Source organism: Balaenoptera ricei, chromosome 1, assembly GCF_028023285.1.
Source record: "Balaenoptera ricei isolate mBalRic1 chromosome 1, mBalRic1.hap2, whole genome shotgun sequence".
Classification (NCBI taxonomy): domain Eukaryota; kingdom Metazoa; phylum Chordata; class Mammalia; order Artiodactyla; family Balaenopteridae; genus Balaenoptera; species Balaenoptera ricei.
Genome location: NC_082639.1, coordinates 23,127,059 through 23,145,632, shown reverse-complemented (window position 1 = coordinate 23,145,632; position 18,574 = coordinate 23,127,059). Strand labels below are relative to the sequence as shown.

The 18,574-nt window shown below is 40.8% G+C and overlaps 1 protein-coding gene across 21 annotated transcripts in view; it reads left to right on the top strand.

Annotated features, from left to right (window-relative positions):
• LOC132362587 (uncharacterized) overlaps window positions 1-18,574 on the top strand; it is a 60,257-nt gene that overhangs the window by 20,901 nt on the left and 20,782 nt on the right. For 2 of the 21 annotated variants that reach the window (XM_059917331.1, XM_059917439.1), the window contains exons 3-5: window positions 5,039-5,125; window positions 8,261-8,317; window positions 17,302-17,707. In XM_059917331.1, the coding sequence (XP_059773314.1) occupies window positions 5,039-5,125; window positions 8,261-8,317; window positions 17,302-17,484 (327 nt within the window). In that variant the 3' untranslated portion in view covers window positions 17,485-17,707. Of the gene's footprint in view, window positions 1-5,038; window positions 5,126-8,260; window positions 8,318-10,229; window positions 10,907-11,736; window positions 13,056-15,580; window positions 15,994-17,301; window positions 17,708-18,574 lie in introns of those variants that run through there. The other 19 variants (XM_059917383.1, XM_059917484.1, XM_059917363.1 and 16 more) reach the window with 16 other exon arrangements.

Genomic DNA, 18,574 nt, shown 5'->3' with positions numbered 1-18,574 from the left:
TTCCTCTCTGTAATTGATAGAAAAAGTATACAGAAAATCAGTAAAAGTAGACCTCAACAATATGACCAACTTAGCCTAATTGTCATTTAAAAAATACCACACCCAACAACAGCAGAAAACATTCTTTTTAAGTGCACATGGAATATTCACGAAGATAGACCATATCTTGGGTCATAAAACAAAGTAACAAATTTAAAAGAATTGAAATCCTATAAAATATGTTCCCTGGCCAAAATGGGAATAAACTATAAATCAATAACAGAAAGATATCTGGAGATTCCCAAACACTTGGAAGTTTAGCAGCACACTTATGAATAATCTATAGGTCAAAAAAAGTCTAAAGGTAAATCAAAAAATATTTTGAGCTCAATGAAAATTTGTGGGATGTAGCTAAAGCTGTGTTGGTAGGAAATTTTATGTTAAATGCTTATATTAAGGGAAAAAAGAAATATCTCAAGGCCAATAATCTAAGCTTCCATGTTAAGAAAGTAGAAAAAGAAGAGCAAAATAAAAATGCAACCAGAAGGAAGGAAGTAATAAAGACAGAAGCAGAAACCAATGAAATTAAAAACAAAAACAGTAAAGAAAGAAAAAATCAAAATTTGGTTAATTTTTAAAAATCAATAAAATTGATAAACCTTGTTCAGACTGATCAAGAAAAAAAGGGAGAAGACACAAATTACCAATACCATAAATGAAAGCAGGGGCTTCACTACTGGCCTCACAGGCATTAATATGAGAATAAGCAAATACTTTGACCAACTCTACACCTATAAATTTCACAATTTAGATGAAATGGACCAATTCCTTGAAAGATAAAAACTACCAAAGCTCACTCAAGAAGAATCTGATGATCTGAGTAGCCCTCTGTCTATTAAGAAATTAAATTTATAGTTAGAAAACCTTCCAAAAAAGAAAATTCGAAGCACAGATGGTCTCACTGTCAAATTCTATCAACATCTAAGGGACATAATAATACCAACTCTACACAATCTCTTCCAGAATGTAGAAAAGGAGGGAACACTTCCCAACACACTTTATGAGGTCAGCATTACCATGATAACAAAACCAGACAAAGACCATATAGGAAAAGAAAACTAAAGATTAATATTCCTTTGTGAATATAGATGCAAAAATCCTTGATAAAATATTAGCATGTCGAATCCAAGAATATATAATAAGAATAATACATCATGGCCAATTTTGTTTATTCCAGGAATGAAGATGATTGAAATTTAAGAATCGATCCATGTTATCCACAATGTCAACAGACTAAAGAAGAAAAAATATACATACACATACATATATATACACATATACATATATATATGATCATATTAACAGATGCAGAAGACATTTTGACATTTGACAAAATTCAATATATGCTCATGATTTTTTTAAAAATCTCTCAACAAACAAGGAATAAAAATGAATTTCCCTAACTTGGTAAAGGGCATCTACAGAAAATTTACAGCTAACATCATACTTTTTTTTTCAGTTTTTTTTTAATTGAGGTACAGTTGATTTACAATGTCATGTTAGTTTCAGGTGTACAGCACAGTGATTCCTATATATATCTTCTTTTTCAGATTCTTTTCCCTTATATGTTATTACAAAATATTGCATAGAGTTCCCTGTGCTGTACAATAGATCCTTGTTGGTTATCTATTTTATATATAGTAATATGTATATGTTAATCCCAACCTCCTAATTTATCCCTGCCCCCTCCTTTCTTTCCCCTTTGGTAACCAGAAGTTTGTTTTCTATATCTGTGGGTTAAATGTTTTGATGTCATTAAAATTATTAAAGTAAGAAAACTGGAAAAAAATTAATGCATCTCTATTTACATTTGGGGGGAAATGTAAATATGTATTTACGTTTAAGGGGAAAACATGGAAGAATAGACTAGAGCAACGGCTGGCAAAGGATGTCCTGAAGGCTAAATCTGGCCCGCCATGTGTTTTTATATGAGCCACAAGCTGTGAATGGTTTTTATATTTTTAAATAGTAAGGGTAAATCAAAAGAAGAATAATATTTCATAATATATAAAATTATATGAAATTCAAATTTCAGTGTCAATAAATAAAGTTTTATTGGAACCCAGCTATGCCCATTCATTTACGTATTGTCCATGTCGGCTTTCACACTATAATGGCAAGGTAGAGCAGCTAACATCATACTTGATAGTGAAACATGGAAGGCATTTCTGCTAAGATAGGGAACAAGACAAGAATGTCAGCTCTCACTATTCTTATTCATCTTTGTACTAAAAGTCCTAGACAGTCTATTAAGAGGAAAAAGACATACAGATTGAATGATTTCACAATATATGTATACATATATCAAAACTTAAAGTAGCACACTTTAAAATACACACATTTTGTCAGTTATACCTCAATAAAGCTGAAAAAAATAAGTAAAACTGTCCCTATTCACGGGTGACATGACTGTCCATGTAGAAAATCCCAAGGAATCTATTTTAAAAAATTTCCTAGAACTAAGAAGTTCTGGCAAGGCCATAGTATACAAAGTTAACATATGAAAATCTCTTTGTACTACAATGAACAGCTAGAAATCAAAAATTTTCAAACAATACCATAGGGGTTTCCCTGGTGGCGCAGTGGTTGAGAGTCTGCCTGCCAATGCAGGGGACACGGGTTCGAGCCCTGGTCTGGGAGGATCCCACATGCCACGGAGCGACTGGGCCCGTGAGCCACAACTACTGAGCCTGCACGTCTGGAGCCTGTGCTCCGCAACAAGGGAGGCCGCGGCAGTGAGGGGCCCGCGCGCCACAATGAAGAGTGGCCCCCACTTGCCGCAATTGGGGGGGGGCCCTCGCACAGAGGCGAGGACCCAACGCAGCCAAAAATAAATAAATAAATAAATTTTTTAAGAAAACAATACCATTTACAATAGCTCAAAAAAATTAGAAATACTTAGGTATAAATATAACAAAATATGTACAGGATCTATATGCTGAAAACTACAAACAAACAAAAAAAAACTGATGAAAGAAACCAAAGACCTAAATAAATGGAGAAACATATCACATTCATGGACTGGGAGACTCACTACTGTTAATATGTCAATTCTCCCCAAATTATTCTATAGATTTAACATGACCACAATCAGAAGTTTAACAAAATATTTTGTCAGATATAGACAAGCTAATTCCAAAATTTATATGAAAAGACAAAGGAACTGAGTCAAAACAATTTTGTAAAATAAGAACAAAATTCTTAAGACTCAACTGTCCCAACTTTGAGACTTACTATAAAGTTATAGTAATTAAGGCAGTGTGATAATAGTGAGAGGATAAACATATAGATGAGCGGAATGGAACAGAGACCCCAAAAATGACCCACAAGAATATGGTCAATTGATGTTTGACAAAGGTGCAGAGGCAATTCAATAGATAAGGGATCATCTTTTTAACAAGTGATGGTGGAATCTGTGTGCAAAAAAACTGAACCTCGAAACATACCTCACACTTTACACAAAGATTAATTCAAAATGGATCATAGACTTAAATATAAAATGTAAACCTATAAGCTTTAGAAGAAAACATAGGAGAAAATCCTTGTGAACTTGAGTTAGGCAGAGCTCTTAGATGTGACATCAAAAATATGATCCATCAAAGAAAAAATGGATAAATTGGACTTCATCAAAATTAAAAACTTACTCTGTGAAAGACACTGGTAATAGAAAGAAAAGACAAGGGACAGATTAGAGGAAAATATTACAAATCACATATCCAGCAAAGAACTTGTGTTCAGAATCTATAAAGAACTCTCAAAACACAATATAAAAATGAACAACCCATTGAAAAAATAGACAAGAGATTTGAAGACAAAAGACTTTTCACCAAAGAAGGCATATGAATGGAAAACAAGCGCATGAAAAGGCATTCAACATCACTAGCCATTAGGGAAACATGAAATAAAACCATAATAAGATACCACCACACATCTACTAGAATGGCTATTAATTTATTTTAATTGACAAGGACGTCAGCACATCTCAATGCAGTGCTGGTCAGCATGCAAAATGGTACAGTCCTTTTGGGAAACAGTTTTGCAGTTTCTTATGGTGTTGAGCATGCACTTACCACATGACCCAGCCATACTGCTACTATGTATTTGCACTAGAGAAATAAAAACTTACCTTCACACAAAAGCCTGTATATGAATGTTTAGAGCAGCGTTATTTACCATTGCCCCAAATTGAGAACAACCCAAATGTTCTTCAACAGGTGAATGAATAAAAACCCCGGTAGAGTTAACCCTCCAGATCCCCGGGCTCCGCATCCATGGAGTCAACGCAGATCAAAAATATTAGGAAAAAAACTTTTCTAGAATGTTCCAATAAGCAAAACTTGAATTTGCTGCACACCAGCAAGTTTTTACATAGCATTTACACTGTATTAGGTATTATAAGTAATCTAGAGATGAAAAAGTATATGGGAGGATGTACATAGGTTCTAGGAAAATACTACACCATTTTATGTAAGGGACTTGAGCATCCTCAGATTTTGGTATCCACAGGGATCCTGGACCAATCCTCCTCAGATACCAAGGGAAGCCTTTACATCCATTCAGTGGAACACTACTCAGCAGTAAAGAGGGCCGAACTACTGACACACACAACGTGGATAGATGTCAAAATAATTATGCCAAGTGGAAGAAGCCAGACTCAAAAAGCTACATGCTGTGTGTTTCCATTTGTATGACATTCTGGAAAAGGCAAAACTATAGGCATGAGGAACAGACCAGGGGTTACCAGGCTTAGAGGTGGGGAAATAGTGTGACCACACAGGGGCACACAAGGGAATTTGGAGGTGATGGACTGTTCTGTGTCCTGATAGTGGTGGTTGTGACACTAAGTTACGCATGTGTTAAAACTCAGAGACCTGTACACCACCAAAGGGTGGATTTTACTGTTTGTAAATTTGTTTTAATGTTTAAGACAAAATATTTGAAAAAGAGTCGAATGTTCCTGCTCACCCCTCCTCTGCTCTCTTCATTCGTCACGGAAAAGCCTCCCCAGGGGAGCTGCTGGCTCAAGAAGGACCTGAGGACAGACCGGAGCCCACCTACACCCTCAAGAAGAGCCCTCTCACCTGCCGTGAGCAAGAAAATACGTTTGCTATTGTAACCCATTGAGATTTCCAGATGACTAATTACGTAGCAAAAAACTGACTAATACAGTTACACAAACTGATCTGATCATAGAAAACACCTGCTGGCATCTCTCAGCACTCCGTGTCCCTCGGAACCTGCTGCTCTGGGAAGGGTAGACTATTCTTGTAATCAGAATGTCTCAGAGCAAGAAATAAAGGGGCCACATTAACATCAGACAACCGCCCTGCACCTACCCGAGGACCATAGAACCTCACTTCCCTCTTGGATCTCCCCTGTTAGCTCTGAGCATCCACGGTGGGCAGGGACACATGCTTAGGGCTCCGACCACCCTCATCGTCCCCTCTGCCCTCCTCCTGGACTGCTGACCCCTGCAAGCCATCAGCGGGGTCTCCCACCTCTGCCTCCAGTGCTCGTGTCTCCGGGAGCCTGCGCCTCTGCTGAGGGCTGAGGTCTCTCCCTGCTCCAATAGGCAGTGACCCCAGAAGGCCCAGGAGGTGCTGGGCGGGTGGCCTGCTCTGGGGAGAATGCCCCATCTCTTGTCTCTGGATGTTACCTGGTCCCTGAGCCACACTGCTCAGAAGCTGAGGCTCGCACAGCGTCTCATGAATACAGCCATGCTCTGGCCTTAACCCATCTCTCCATGGAATTGGAGAACTGTCCCTGTGGCCAGAAAGAGAAAGAGCACGATGCAGGCAGCTGCTCCTCCCCTCCCCCCCCCCCCCCCCACCAACCATCGCTTCCCTCTTTACCCACAGGCACCTGCCTCCAGAAATAAATTCTTCTCTTCTCCTTTAATCTAATGTACTTGAATAATGAAGAAAAGATATTTATGGAAGGGATGATGCCTAAGTCTACCTGCCAGGAGAACATGGGCCCCAGTTCCGATTCATTCAAAGCACCTCTACCCATTTAACAGATGAAGAAACTGAGACCCAGGGAGTAAACACAAGTTGCCCAAGTTTGCACAGCTGCTAAGGGGTAACGATGGGGATGAGCCCATAGCCCTCTGCTTCCAAAGATCTTTTCCATGTAGAAGGTTCAGGGGGTGAGGTTGGGGGTTAGGGGGTCAGAGGCGAATGAGTCAGGGGCGAGTGGAAAGTCCTTTGAACTCATGTTTATCTACAAAATTTATGTGACTCCAGACAGATGTATCTATCTTGGTTTTAATAAAAAGTGTTTCATGTTTGCCCTGGAGGGTAGTATAGGGTTTTATCTCTTTATTAATGTCCCTCTGTCATGGAGCAGATCCCCAGGGCTGAGCCTGCCCTGGGTTGAGAATTCCAGAAGTACACACCCAGCTGTCTCTGGGGATGGGGGGAGAATGTGCCAGGGGCGGGGGGTGAGTCTGATTGACCTGCTATTAGAGGCTCAGGAGAATTAGCCTAAGGGGGCAGGGGGAGTGTCTCTGTGTCGTCTGCCAGCACCAGGGCCAGAAACCAGGGACTTCAACTTGGAAAACTAATGAACTGTCCTGGACACTGATGTCACCATTTTAGGGATGGGGAAATTGAGGCCCAGTGAGGGAAGGCGACCTGCACAAAATCACCCAGAGAAGTGGGAGCTGAATCCGGGCCAGAATCGGGTCTCCTCAAGCCCACTCCGTGGAGTCCAGAGTATGGGGGCCGCCCTCCTGCGTGCCCCAGGCCCTGCAGTGGTCCCTGGTGGCCTCACTGGTGCTGGTGCTGCCCGGAGGTGGGAGGTTATGGGCTCTGTCCTCCAGGAGGTCACAGGTCAGGGGTGGGAAGGAGGGGAGTAGGTCACCTCCCCAGGTCCTGCTCAGGCAGCTCCCAGCTGTGTGACCTTGGGCAGTGACAGCCTCTCTGAGCCTGGATCTCCTCAACTCTGAAACAGGGACAGTGATGGCTGTTTACCGAGTGACATGAGACAAGGGGCGCTGACGAGGGCCCGGCAGAGTGACCGCTCTGCACAGGTCACCTGTTATTTTCCTTATGATTTTGACAGTTGTCATTACGGTCACTCCTACAGGCAGATTCAGGCTGAGGGAGGGTCTGGACAGCGCTTCAGAGCCAGACCAGGCTTTGTCTGGTTGGGGTCCGGGCGGGTTTTAAGGAGACTGCACCTGAGCCAGGCAGGGAGCACATTGGGTAGGGAATGAAATCTCAGTGCCGAGGGCAGAGGAGCCCAGCAGACAGGGAAAGCCCTGCTTTGAGCTTGGAAAGGGTGGGAGGGGACACATCCAGGGAACAGATGAAGATGCCAGTGTGACCTGATGTGGGTCCAGGGCTTGTCACATGCAAACCACGATCTCCACTGCTCAGAGCAGCCGCATGAGGCAAGTGTCACGTCAGGGCTCAGGGCAGGCCAGCCCAAAATATGCCAAAGTGGCACATTCATTAGTGTGAATTATAGCTCCTTGAGGAACAGGCAGTGCGAGAAGAACACTCTGACCCTCCTCTTTGTCTCCTGAAGGCAGAAAATAAATCTCCCGTGTGAAGGGTGCCCTCCCTGTACCAGGAGGGAGAGAGGCAACCTTATCGCCAGAGATTGGGAACTTGGGGCCAAGAAGGCTGTGTAAACAAACTGTGCTTAGATAATTCACTAATTAGTACCCAAGCCCAAGTTTCTTTGTCTTGTCAGTTCTTCACAAATATATTGTTTTTATGTCTAAAATGTATAAAGCTGCCTGCTTTGGTCATTGCTATGAGTCTCACATTTCTATAAACTCCCGTACGCACAAAATTAAAATTTGATTTTCTCCTGTGAATCTGTCTCATGTCAATCCAACGACTAGACCAGCCAGAAGAACCTAGAAGGGTAGAGGAAAATTTTTTTCCTCCCCAACATTTGGTGTAGTCAGCAGGATAAATTTTCCTGGCTAGATGCTGAGAGATCCTGGGACCTCTGACAAGTACGGGCAGAAGGTTAGCACTCTTACCATGTCAGCCTCCTGGATCTCTGCCTACAGACTCTGTTGCAAGCAGGAGTGGCGAGAGTCCTTTTCTTTTTCTAAATTTTGATTATCAGGAGAAAATATTTGTGGAACTCGTTCCTTGTCACATAGCGACTTGGTAACAAGGACTCTTGATTTTTATTGATCCTTTTCTTCCCAGAGATGGTTACTGTTTTTCTTTGTCTTTGTTGTGTCATTTGTCATCAGGAGGAAAAACCACAGGGCAGAACACAGGCACAGACCCTACAAGCTACTCACAGACTGGTAAGCTCCCAGTTCTCATCAGAGCAGAGCTTGTTTAGACAAACTTTTCTGTTTTTCTAAAATATCCCCTATGTAAAAACTGGATGAGGTTTTTCCTTTCTTCTTGTTTCATTTCCTGAGAACTTGCTCTGTGGACAATGAGAATATTTTCTCTGGTCTCTGCCGTCCGAATAGACTGAGATTTCAAGACAGGAAGTCACAAGCAGCACTCCATTTGTCCAGCTGTTCCAGCTGGCAGGGGGGTTTGTCATGAGGGGTCCCAGTCCCCCCAGGAGCCTTTGTCATCTCAATTTTCTTTACTTTGTTAGTGCTGGAAAAATCACATTCCAGTAGCACTTGCCTGGTGTCACAGATTAGCAAGTTTGTAACTGGAGGTGTCTCATGTTCCCATGAGAGACAGGAGACACCATTTTCACTACACCATCCTCACACCTGTTCAATGAGGACCTTTGCTTTCTCAGACTATCTTTGAGAGTGAACTTTCTGGATCTTTTGAGGGCTGCACTCTCTGATGGGACACCCTTTGCATCCTTCCTTAACCTAAAAAGGCTTGTTGGTTTGAGTTGCTAATAAGATCCTATTTGTCAGTGGCCAGACAATGGATCCTTTAAATTGAAAATTTAAATTGAAAAAAAAGAAAATTTAGACAATTGTCTTATCTGTACCTATGGAAAGACCAAATTAAAAAGTATAATGACCAAAATATATATATAGTGGCTAGGCTTAAGGACTCCCTAACAAGATGAAAGAAGAGGAATTAAATTTAGAACAAAATTAAAGTCCACATCCAACATAAATTCCCCTTCTCAAACTCCAGCCCCAACTCCTTAGCACTTAACTCCCCAAACTCCACCTTCCCCAGAAAATCCCTTAAACACCCAGCTGTTTGTTTTAACTTCCCTTTGCCTACAAGATTTACAAAGAGCACTCCAGCCTACTCTCTAGGCCTAGAGTATACAGGTTACCCATGTAAATGCTAAAATCCAAGAAAAAAATTTAACAGAAGCATCCAGAACAGACAAAAATGTTTGTTTTGCTGGGCTCTATAATCAGGCTTTGCCAGCTTCAGACCTTCCTATGCAATGTTCTTTGCAGGTATAATCCTAGAACCCCACCGAAAAAATTCATGTCCCCTGGGCCACAGAATTTAGAAATCCTTTTATTTCCATCTTAGTTGGAAATTTTCTCCCTGATATAAAAAGGAAAATTCAAAGAGTGTGGTGGAATGGGCAAACCAACTTCTAAGCATTATAATGGAAATGGCTACCCAATTCTTTGAAGATAACTTGAATGAATGCAAATAAAAAAAAAGAGTTAAAATCAACAATTCTTAATTTACAACTTGACTCTAGAAAAACAAAAGTATAACTCTGAAAACAACTCAAAGTCCACTCAGACCTTTTCCTGTTTGCCTTCAGACAATTGCAGATATTGTGAAAATCACGACATTGAAAGTACAATTGTCCTGCACCTAAGAAAAAAAAAAAAAAGGAAATTTTTTTTTTTTTAGGAAATTTTTAATAATAATTACCTTAGGCTAATAATAATAGGCAAATATACTCCAAAACTCCTAGGGAAAAAAACTTGCATTCTTTCTCTGTCCCTTGAAGTTATACAGCTTATCCTGTCTTTGAAATGTGAACACAGCCCACAATTGCCTGAGACTAAAGGGTAGAAAAATAAAAGAGAAAGAAATCTTTTTAAAATACAAACTGCAAAAAAGCTCTCTTGCCAAACTCTAGACCACAGCCTCCTTAAGATTACTTCCAGAGACAAATACAATTCTTAAAAGTCTTCTCCACAAATAGTAAAAGCCTTTAGCCATCTGAGCAAGTAAACTTTACTTATTCCAACTTGTTGACTGAAAAAAAATGCGCAACCTAAAAACTGAGAGTTATGTTTTATTCGGCAGACAAAACTGAGGACTTAAACCCAGGACACAACATCTCAGATAACTCTGAGAGGCTGCTCTGAAGAGGCAAGGGGAGAGCCAGGATATACAGGAGTTTTTGCAACAAAGAGCAGGTAGTGGGAACATCAAAAGATTACGGTTAATTCAAGAAAACCATATGTCTCAAGTTAAGGAATTTAACATTTTTCTATGTATGGGAAGATGCAAAGTCTGGGCTCATTGAAATCATTCCTTTGATCTGCACCTCAGCTGTCTGGGGCTGGTATCTGGTACTTTCCCATCCTGAGTCCCCTCAGAGTGCACCACTGGGGGTGGCTGCAGTGACTGACTGCTAGATGGGGGGCAAATCCTGCCTCCACCCTGAGACCCTTCAAGCCTCACCATTGGGCAGCCATAATGTGATGGCTTGATGGCTGCAACTCCTTTGTTTACTAATATGGCAGGTGGCATTTTTAGTTCACAAACTGTTATTTATAAACTAGTGAGTTTTATATTGTTTTAGAACAGAAGCCATAAGATCTCTGTTTGTATATATGTATATATGTACATCATAAATATGGTATTTTTTTATCTTTAGATGGAATTGCCAACATTAATTTGTAAAAGAGCTCTACCTAACTGACTTAAAAATAAGCACTCATATAAATTCAGTATTTGTAAACTGTCAGAAATATAGAAACTAACCCACATGCATTCAAGTTCACGTGATCTAGGAAAAATCTTTGGTAAATAAAAACTTGCTTAAATGTGTTGGTTTAATTAATACAGACATGTTTTTAGAGTTATCAACATTAAATACTCTTATTCTACCTATATTTACTAAAAGTCAAATAAGCTTATGTTATCTGTTACAAAATTTGTCATCAGGAAAAATAGTTCGGAATGACGGTTCACTTTGTCTAAAGTCTCATGAAGTTTTCATGAGTAGTCTAAACATAAATTCTAGGAGCAAATAATATATAGAATGATATATATAATTATATACATATATATATAATGTCGATGGGATAAGAGTTTATAGTTGAACTTTTTAACGATAATTTTGTGTTATGGTATGTATATATCTTCCAAAATCTTTTTGGTAGCTTAAAACTTTAAAGCTTTGCTAAATTAAATGACAGGATTTCACTGAGTGTCTAGATCATTTCCAAATAAGATAAAATACTGAAACATTAATTGCTAAACAAGTCTAAGTTTACCTACTTTTGACACCTTACTACAGAGACTATAGACGTTTGGGTCTATTAATAAACATTAATAAACATGTTTTGTGCCACATTGAAAAAATGTGCTATGAGGAAATATATCTTTCTAGAAATTATTAAATGAATTCATGAATTTGCCAATCTAAAAAATGCTGATGTAACAGTTCACAATTGATTACTTCTTAGTCTTCAGTAGAAACAAAAATCTCTAAGGGTTAGGAATTCTAGTTAATATATGTAATTAAAGCTACTAAAGTAATAAGGATAAAAGGAAATGACTGGGGGCTTCCCTGTTGGCGCAGTGGTTGAGAATCTGCCTGCTAATGCAGGGGACACGGGTTCGAGCCCTGGTCTGGGAAGATCCCACATGCCGCAGAGCAACTAAGCCCGTGAGCCACAATTACTGAGCCTGCGCGTCTGGAGCCTGTGCTCCGCAACAAGAGAGGCCGTGATGGTGAGAGGCCCGCGCACCGCGATGAAGAGTGGCCCCCGCTTGCCGCGACTGGAGAAAGCCCTCGCACAGAAACGAAGACCCAACACAGCCATAAAAAAAATAAATAAATAAAAATTTAAAAAAAAAAAAGGAAATGACTGTATATGAAAAGTAGGATGTATATTTTCAGTAAAAGAAGGTATGCAGAAAGGAAATACGTTTTTACTGAGGAAAATGAATGGAATTTTGTCCTAAAGTAAAATGATTGTTCCAGAACAGAAAAAAAGAAAAAGGTAAGACAAAACCTAAATCAACATAGAAAGTTATAGAAGGTTTGTGGAAAAGGAACTTTTATACATGGACAGGACTAGCTAAGATTGGAATGAATGAGTTTTAATATCAAAAGTAAGCTGGGGGGCTTCTGTGGTGGCGCAGTGGTTGAGAATCTGCCTGCCAATGCAGGGGACACGGGTTCGAGCCCTGGTCTGGGAAGATCCCACGTGCCGCAGAGCGACTACGCCCGTGAGCCACAACTACTGAGCCTGCGCGTCTGGAGCCTGTGCTCCGCAACGGGAGAGGCCGCGATAGTGAGAGGCCCGCGCACCGCGATGAAGGGTGGCCCCCACTTGCCGCAACTAGAGAAAGCCCTCGCACAGAAACGAAGACCCAACACAGCCATAAATAAATAAATAAATAAATAAATAAAACTAAAAAAAGATGAGTTTGTGTACTAAACTCATCAGTATGTGTACTAAAAAAAAAATTTAAAAAAAAAAAAAAGGGGCTTCCCTGGTGGCGCAGTGGTTGAGAATCTGCCTGCCAATGCAGGGGACACGGGTTCGAGCCCTGGTCTGGGAAGATCCCATATGCCACGGAGCAACGAGGCCCGTGAGCCACAACTACTGAGCCTGCGCGTCTGGAGCCTGTGCTCCGCAACAAGAGAGGCCGCGATAGCGAGAGGCCCACGCACCGCAATGAAGAGTGGCCCCCGCTTGCCACAACTCGAGAAAGCCCTCGCACAGAAATGAAGACCCAACACAGCCATAAATAAATAAATAAATAAAAATTTAAAAAAAAAAAAATTAAAAAAATAAAAAATAAAACAGATGTTTAAAAAAAAAAATTAAAAAAGTAAGCTGGTACAAAATTAGAATTTGTTTTTCTCTCTGTTAAAAGGATAAATTTTTATTGGACTTTTGGTCTACTTTTGATAACAGATTGTGAAAGCTTCTTTACCTTTTAAGTAATATCCCTAGAAAACAAAGATTTTGTGTTTTGTCAAAACAATTTTGTGTTTGTTTTTATCAGGTCTTTAATTACCTAGGAAAACTGAGTCTTCTTAATATTAAAAGAGCTAAGTTGTGTACACAACTGTGTAAACTTTTGTATTTGTCTTTTATTGTCACTTCAGTCAGATACATAATTGAGTGTTATTCCATAATGATTTATAATCCTATTTAGTCAAAAGTCTAAACATTTTGATATCTTTTTACAAACTTCCCCAAATCAAATTCTAAATGTGGTCTTTTTTTACCTCAAACTAACTTTGAAACTTTCCAGAAGATCCCTTGAACATTTCAAAAGATTTGTTCTCTCTCCTTATAAAAAGGGGGATATTAAGCTAATTAGGCTTATTTGATATGTTAAACTACATGGAAAACATTGTCAAATAAGAAGTACTACAAAGCCCTCTTTATGTTGTGTATATATTGATGTATATTATGTTATAAATATTATATAAAATTTCTAAAATTCTATGTCCTAGTATAATGTTATCAGCTATAATTTTATTTATCTTAAAATGTTTTTTGTTACAGGAATAACCAAATTTCCTTGTCAATTCTATTATAATGAACTCTCATCGGATCTTTAATAATGTGCACTTTAAAGTCTTTTATCATTTAAAGATAGTTATTGTTTTACTCAGATGCTTTTACAAATGCTTCCAACAAATGTGTTTCATCTTTGGAAAAATTCATGGAAAGGAATCTAACAAGTAATCTAAAATACAAGTTTCCAATAATTTTCAAATCATGCTGCTGAACTAGGTAAGAATGTACAGAACCCTAATGGAGAAACGGATGGTTTCATAAAATTTCTAATAAAAGATTAAGCAGAACAATAATTAATTACGTGGGACTGAATAAACTGATAGGATGATCATAATTTTTATGACTTTATTTGAAATATTACTCATTCTTTAATCTTTTGTTTTCCAGATATAAGGAAACCTTTCCTCTTAAGCTAACTATGACTTAGAACAATTTGGTAAATTATACTTTTGTAAGCAGAATTGAAACATTTATCTTTTTCTCCCTACCTGATCCCTCCAGAATTTAGAAATTCTCAGTGAATATTCTTTTTTTTTTCCACAATATAGTTATTTGCATAAGTTCAATAAGAATCTTCTCCTCCTAAAAGGACATAATTGGAAATATTGGTAATATTATCAAGGCTTTGACTAGAATGTCATATTGAGAGAGAGACGCATAGACTCAGATATGACCAGATAGCTTTAAGGAACTAAGATTGACTTTATGGAGCCAATAAATCTCCTTGGAAAAACAGACTGATACCTTGCTTACAGGGTTCCCAGCAGCCAGGTGAGTAAGGAAGATCACTTCTTGGCAGATACAAGAACCCCAGGATATTTGGGGAACCTCAAAGACAGAGAAATTCACCCAAATCTATAGGTATTGCTGACGAGTCTGATGGCACGTTCTTGGCTTGGCTTACTGGCCTCAAGAGGCATTTAAAAGTTCAGCAGGAGACTCCTTATCAAAAGTTCCAGCAAAGCAGATTTAAAAGAGCCTATATGCTGTACTTATGTAAATAATCAAGCCAAGCTTATTAAAACTAGACTTATTTTGCAAACAAATTAGTCTTAATATGGCTATCTTTGGTAAAAATAGGGGTAATTTTAGAAAGAAAATATTATATTATATATTATAATAATTATATATAATATAATATATTATATTTCAGTAATATATCATTGTGGATATCAGATTCTGGTTCTGTTAATTGTCTCTGAGGTTTGTTATCTACTTGTAAAATGGACTGAAAATGAATTCTTCTATTTTCCTCCAATCGTCTGGCAACAACTCTCTAAACTAAAATGTCCAATTTTTCTCCCACACTTCTGATTCAAAGCCACTGAGAACTAAAACTGCCCTTTTTCTAAAGAGCATGTAAGCTAAAGTTGGACAACTTAATGTAAACTAAAGTTGGACAACTTAATGTAAACTTCAGAGAAATCACCACAACGGCTCATGTATGGATAAACTTCATGCCTGTTGCTGTTTGGCCACACAGAAAAATCACTGGAGATATTCAAACTATGAACCAGGAGAATCTATCAGATTGCCACTGCCTGCCCTCACTCCATCTAAAGATGCTTCAAGTCTAACATCTAGAAATCTTCTTGACAGGCTACCTTCTGAATTCAAAAACTGGTTTATAATTTGTTCCAATAATTAACCATTGTTATTCTTTTGTTTCCATAGAATTAGAAGAATTAGGATACCTCCATAGAGGTATTAAATACCTCATTGCTTGTGCAATATAGCATTGGCCTAACTTTGGGAGCCCACCTGCCTCATCACCTCTTGAAATGAGTTTAACTAAACTGACCTATTCTCAGGCCTAGGAAACGGGTTCAGTGAGATATGGAATAAACTGCCACTCAGCTACTAACCTAATTTTCTCCACAGCCACCGGCTCAGCTATTAACATGAAAAACTTCCAGGGAAGTTTCAGAGGAGACAACTGTTGAGGCAGACCACCCCAAAGTGTCATATACATTAGTTTGCATTAAAGCTCCCTGAGGAACAACCACTGCAAGAAGAACACTCTGACCCTCCTCTTTGTCCCCTAAAGGCAGAAAATGAATCTCCCGTTGAAAGGTGCCCTCCCTGTACCAGGAGGTAGAGAGTCATCCTTATTGCCAGAGATCGGGAATTCGGGGCCAAGAAGGCTATGTAAACAAACTCTGCTTAGGTAATTCACTAATTAGTACCCAAGCCCAGGTTTCTTTGTCTTTGTCACAAATTTATTGTTTCTTTGTTTAAAAGATATAAAGGCTGCCTGCCTCGGTCATTTCTTTGAGTCTCACATTTCTCTAAACTCCCGTACGTACAAAATTAAAATTTGATTTTCTCCTGTGAATCTGTCTCATGTCAACTTTTTACATTTTATTTATTTATTTTTATTTTTGGCTGCATTGGGTCTTTGTTGCTGCGCACGGGCTTTCTCTAGTTGTGGCGAGCGGGGGCTACTCTTCATTGTGGAGGGCGGGCTTCTTATTGAGGTGGCTTCTCTTGTTGCCGAGCATGGGCTCTAGGTGCGCGGGCTTCAGTAGTTGTGGCACACGGGCTCTAGAGCACAGGCTCAGTAGTTGTGGCGCACCGGCTTAGCTGCTCCACAGCATGTGGGATCTTCCCAGACCAGGGCTTGAACCCGTTTCCCCTGCATTGGCAGGCAGATTCTTAACCACTGAGCCACCAGGGAAGTCCTCATGTCAACTTAATGACTAGACCAGCCAGAAGAACCTAGAAGGGTAGAGGAATATTTTTTCCTCCTCAGTTGTCACATGTGGGGAAACTGAGGCTCAGAGAGGGGAAGTCCATGTACAAAATTTGAGCTTGAGTGTCTGCCTCCAAGTCTTGGCCCTTTGAATAGAAATCCCAGGCTCTTTCCACTAGCCCAGATATTGCAAATCGACGGCCTCAGGCAGAATCCTGCTCCCAGACGGAATTTGTTTGACACCCACAGTATAATAAAAATCTGAAAATTTCATAGAAAGACACAAGATCTCTGATTTCTCTTGAAAAAGCAGGGAATTGAGACACTGTATTGCAACAGTCCTCCATGGCAACAATTATGAAGAGTCAAGCTCACCTTCAAGAGCATCACAGGCTTTGGAGCCAGATGACTAGGTTACCTTGGGCAAGTGACATATCCCTTGGGCCCCAATTACATCGTCTATATGATGGGTATATCACTGATGTCTACCTAAAGGGTTGTCCTGAGCAATAAATGAGTTTCACACATGTAAACCCAGGTGGGCTCACAGGCCAGACTATCACTGTGCTCACTCTGGTTCTCCTGTGATGGGACCTGCCCTCTCCTGGTGCCCACAGTTCCTTCCTCTGCCTTTTATCTCCACTGCCTTCACCCTCTCACTCATGTATGTGACCTGCCCACCTGCCCCAGGCCACTAGAGCTTGTGAGCCCTGAACACCCAGGGCCACTGCCCAACCCAATGCGAGAAAGATTTAGGCTGAAAAAGGGCAGGACTCAGATATGGGTCAGAGTGTCCAGGCCAGAATGTTCTCGATGTGAGTTCCAAGCTGGATTCTGCCCTCAATCTGTGTGTGTGAAACTGCCCGTCTGCATCTGGGGTGCCTTCACCAACCCACGTATCTATCCACAGGTGGCGTGGAGGCCCCCAGAGCACTGGAAGAGAGAGAATGGTCTGAAAGGGGCAGAGAGCCTGGAGGACCCCCCAGTATCCTGGGGCAGCATCAATGTGACCATGATGACAGGTTCATCCCGTCCCACATCCTCACACCTGGGGCTTCTCCAGGCTCAGCTGCTCCACCCACGTGATGCCTAGGACTTCCCCGAGCTCCCACCAGGGGCTCCAGGCCAGTGGGGGAAAAGGACCCCTACTCCACTCTCCTGAAAAACATCCGTCACGACCAACAGGACGGTATGAATGGTCCATGGGTACTGTCAGTGGAGCCAAGCAGGGGGCCTGGGTGAACTTGGTGGGAGAGAGAAAGATTGATTTTCAGATTATCTCCCAATCCATAGTTGTCAAGGAAGAAAAAAGACCTAAACAATCATAAAATTAAACCAAATGACTTTCTGAATGCTGAATCGTTTCTCTCCCACCCATGGACACCTTTCACCTGTCCCTAGGGAGGCGATGATGAATGGACTCGCCATGTGTATATTCCCCCACTGGTCCCTCTGACCATCCATGCACCTCTGCAGTCAGCAGGGATTGATTGTGCTCCTACTGTGTGCCCGGCCCTGTGCTTGGCGCCAAGAACCTGGGGACGAATGGGCAAACACCACCCCTTCCTCATGGGTCCACTGACCAGGGGCAACGCCTGGCAGTGACCAACCACCACAAGTCCAGAAGCACTCCCCATCCTCTTGCGAGTCTTCCCTCCAGCGTCTCCTGAGTGAGCCCACTGTGACCACCCCGCTTGTAACTGCAGCCCCCCCCAGCTCCTCCAACCCCACATCCTGCTCTTATCATCTTCAGACATACAGTATAATTTACTTATTCATTGTGTTTATTGTTTATCTGTAATACACACACACACACACACACACACACACACACACACACACACAGGCTTGTAAGCTCCAGATCAGCAAGGACTCTGTTGTGATTTGGTTTTGATGCATCACCAGCATCTGCAGTGGTGCCTGGCATATAGCAGGTGCTCAGGAAATATTTGTGGAATGAATGAATGATCACTGACCTAGTCACCATTCTCATCAACCCCCAGAACAGTGACAGTCCTGGGCCCAGTGCCTGAGCTCAGCCCAGAAGTGGGCGTCCTCTTTCTCAGCTGCCGCTGGGGGTCAGTGGTAGAAGGCGTTTGCAGTTCCAGGGGGAAGGAGAGAGCTGGGGAGGTGGTTTTAGGGCTTGGGATACAACTGGGGGAACCGCTGGTTTGGAGGAGGGG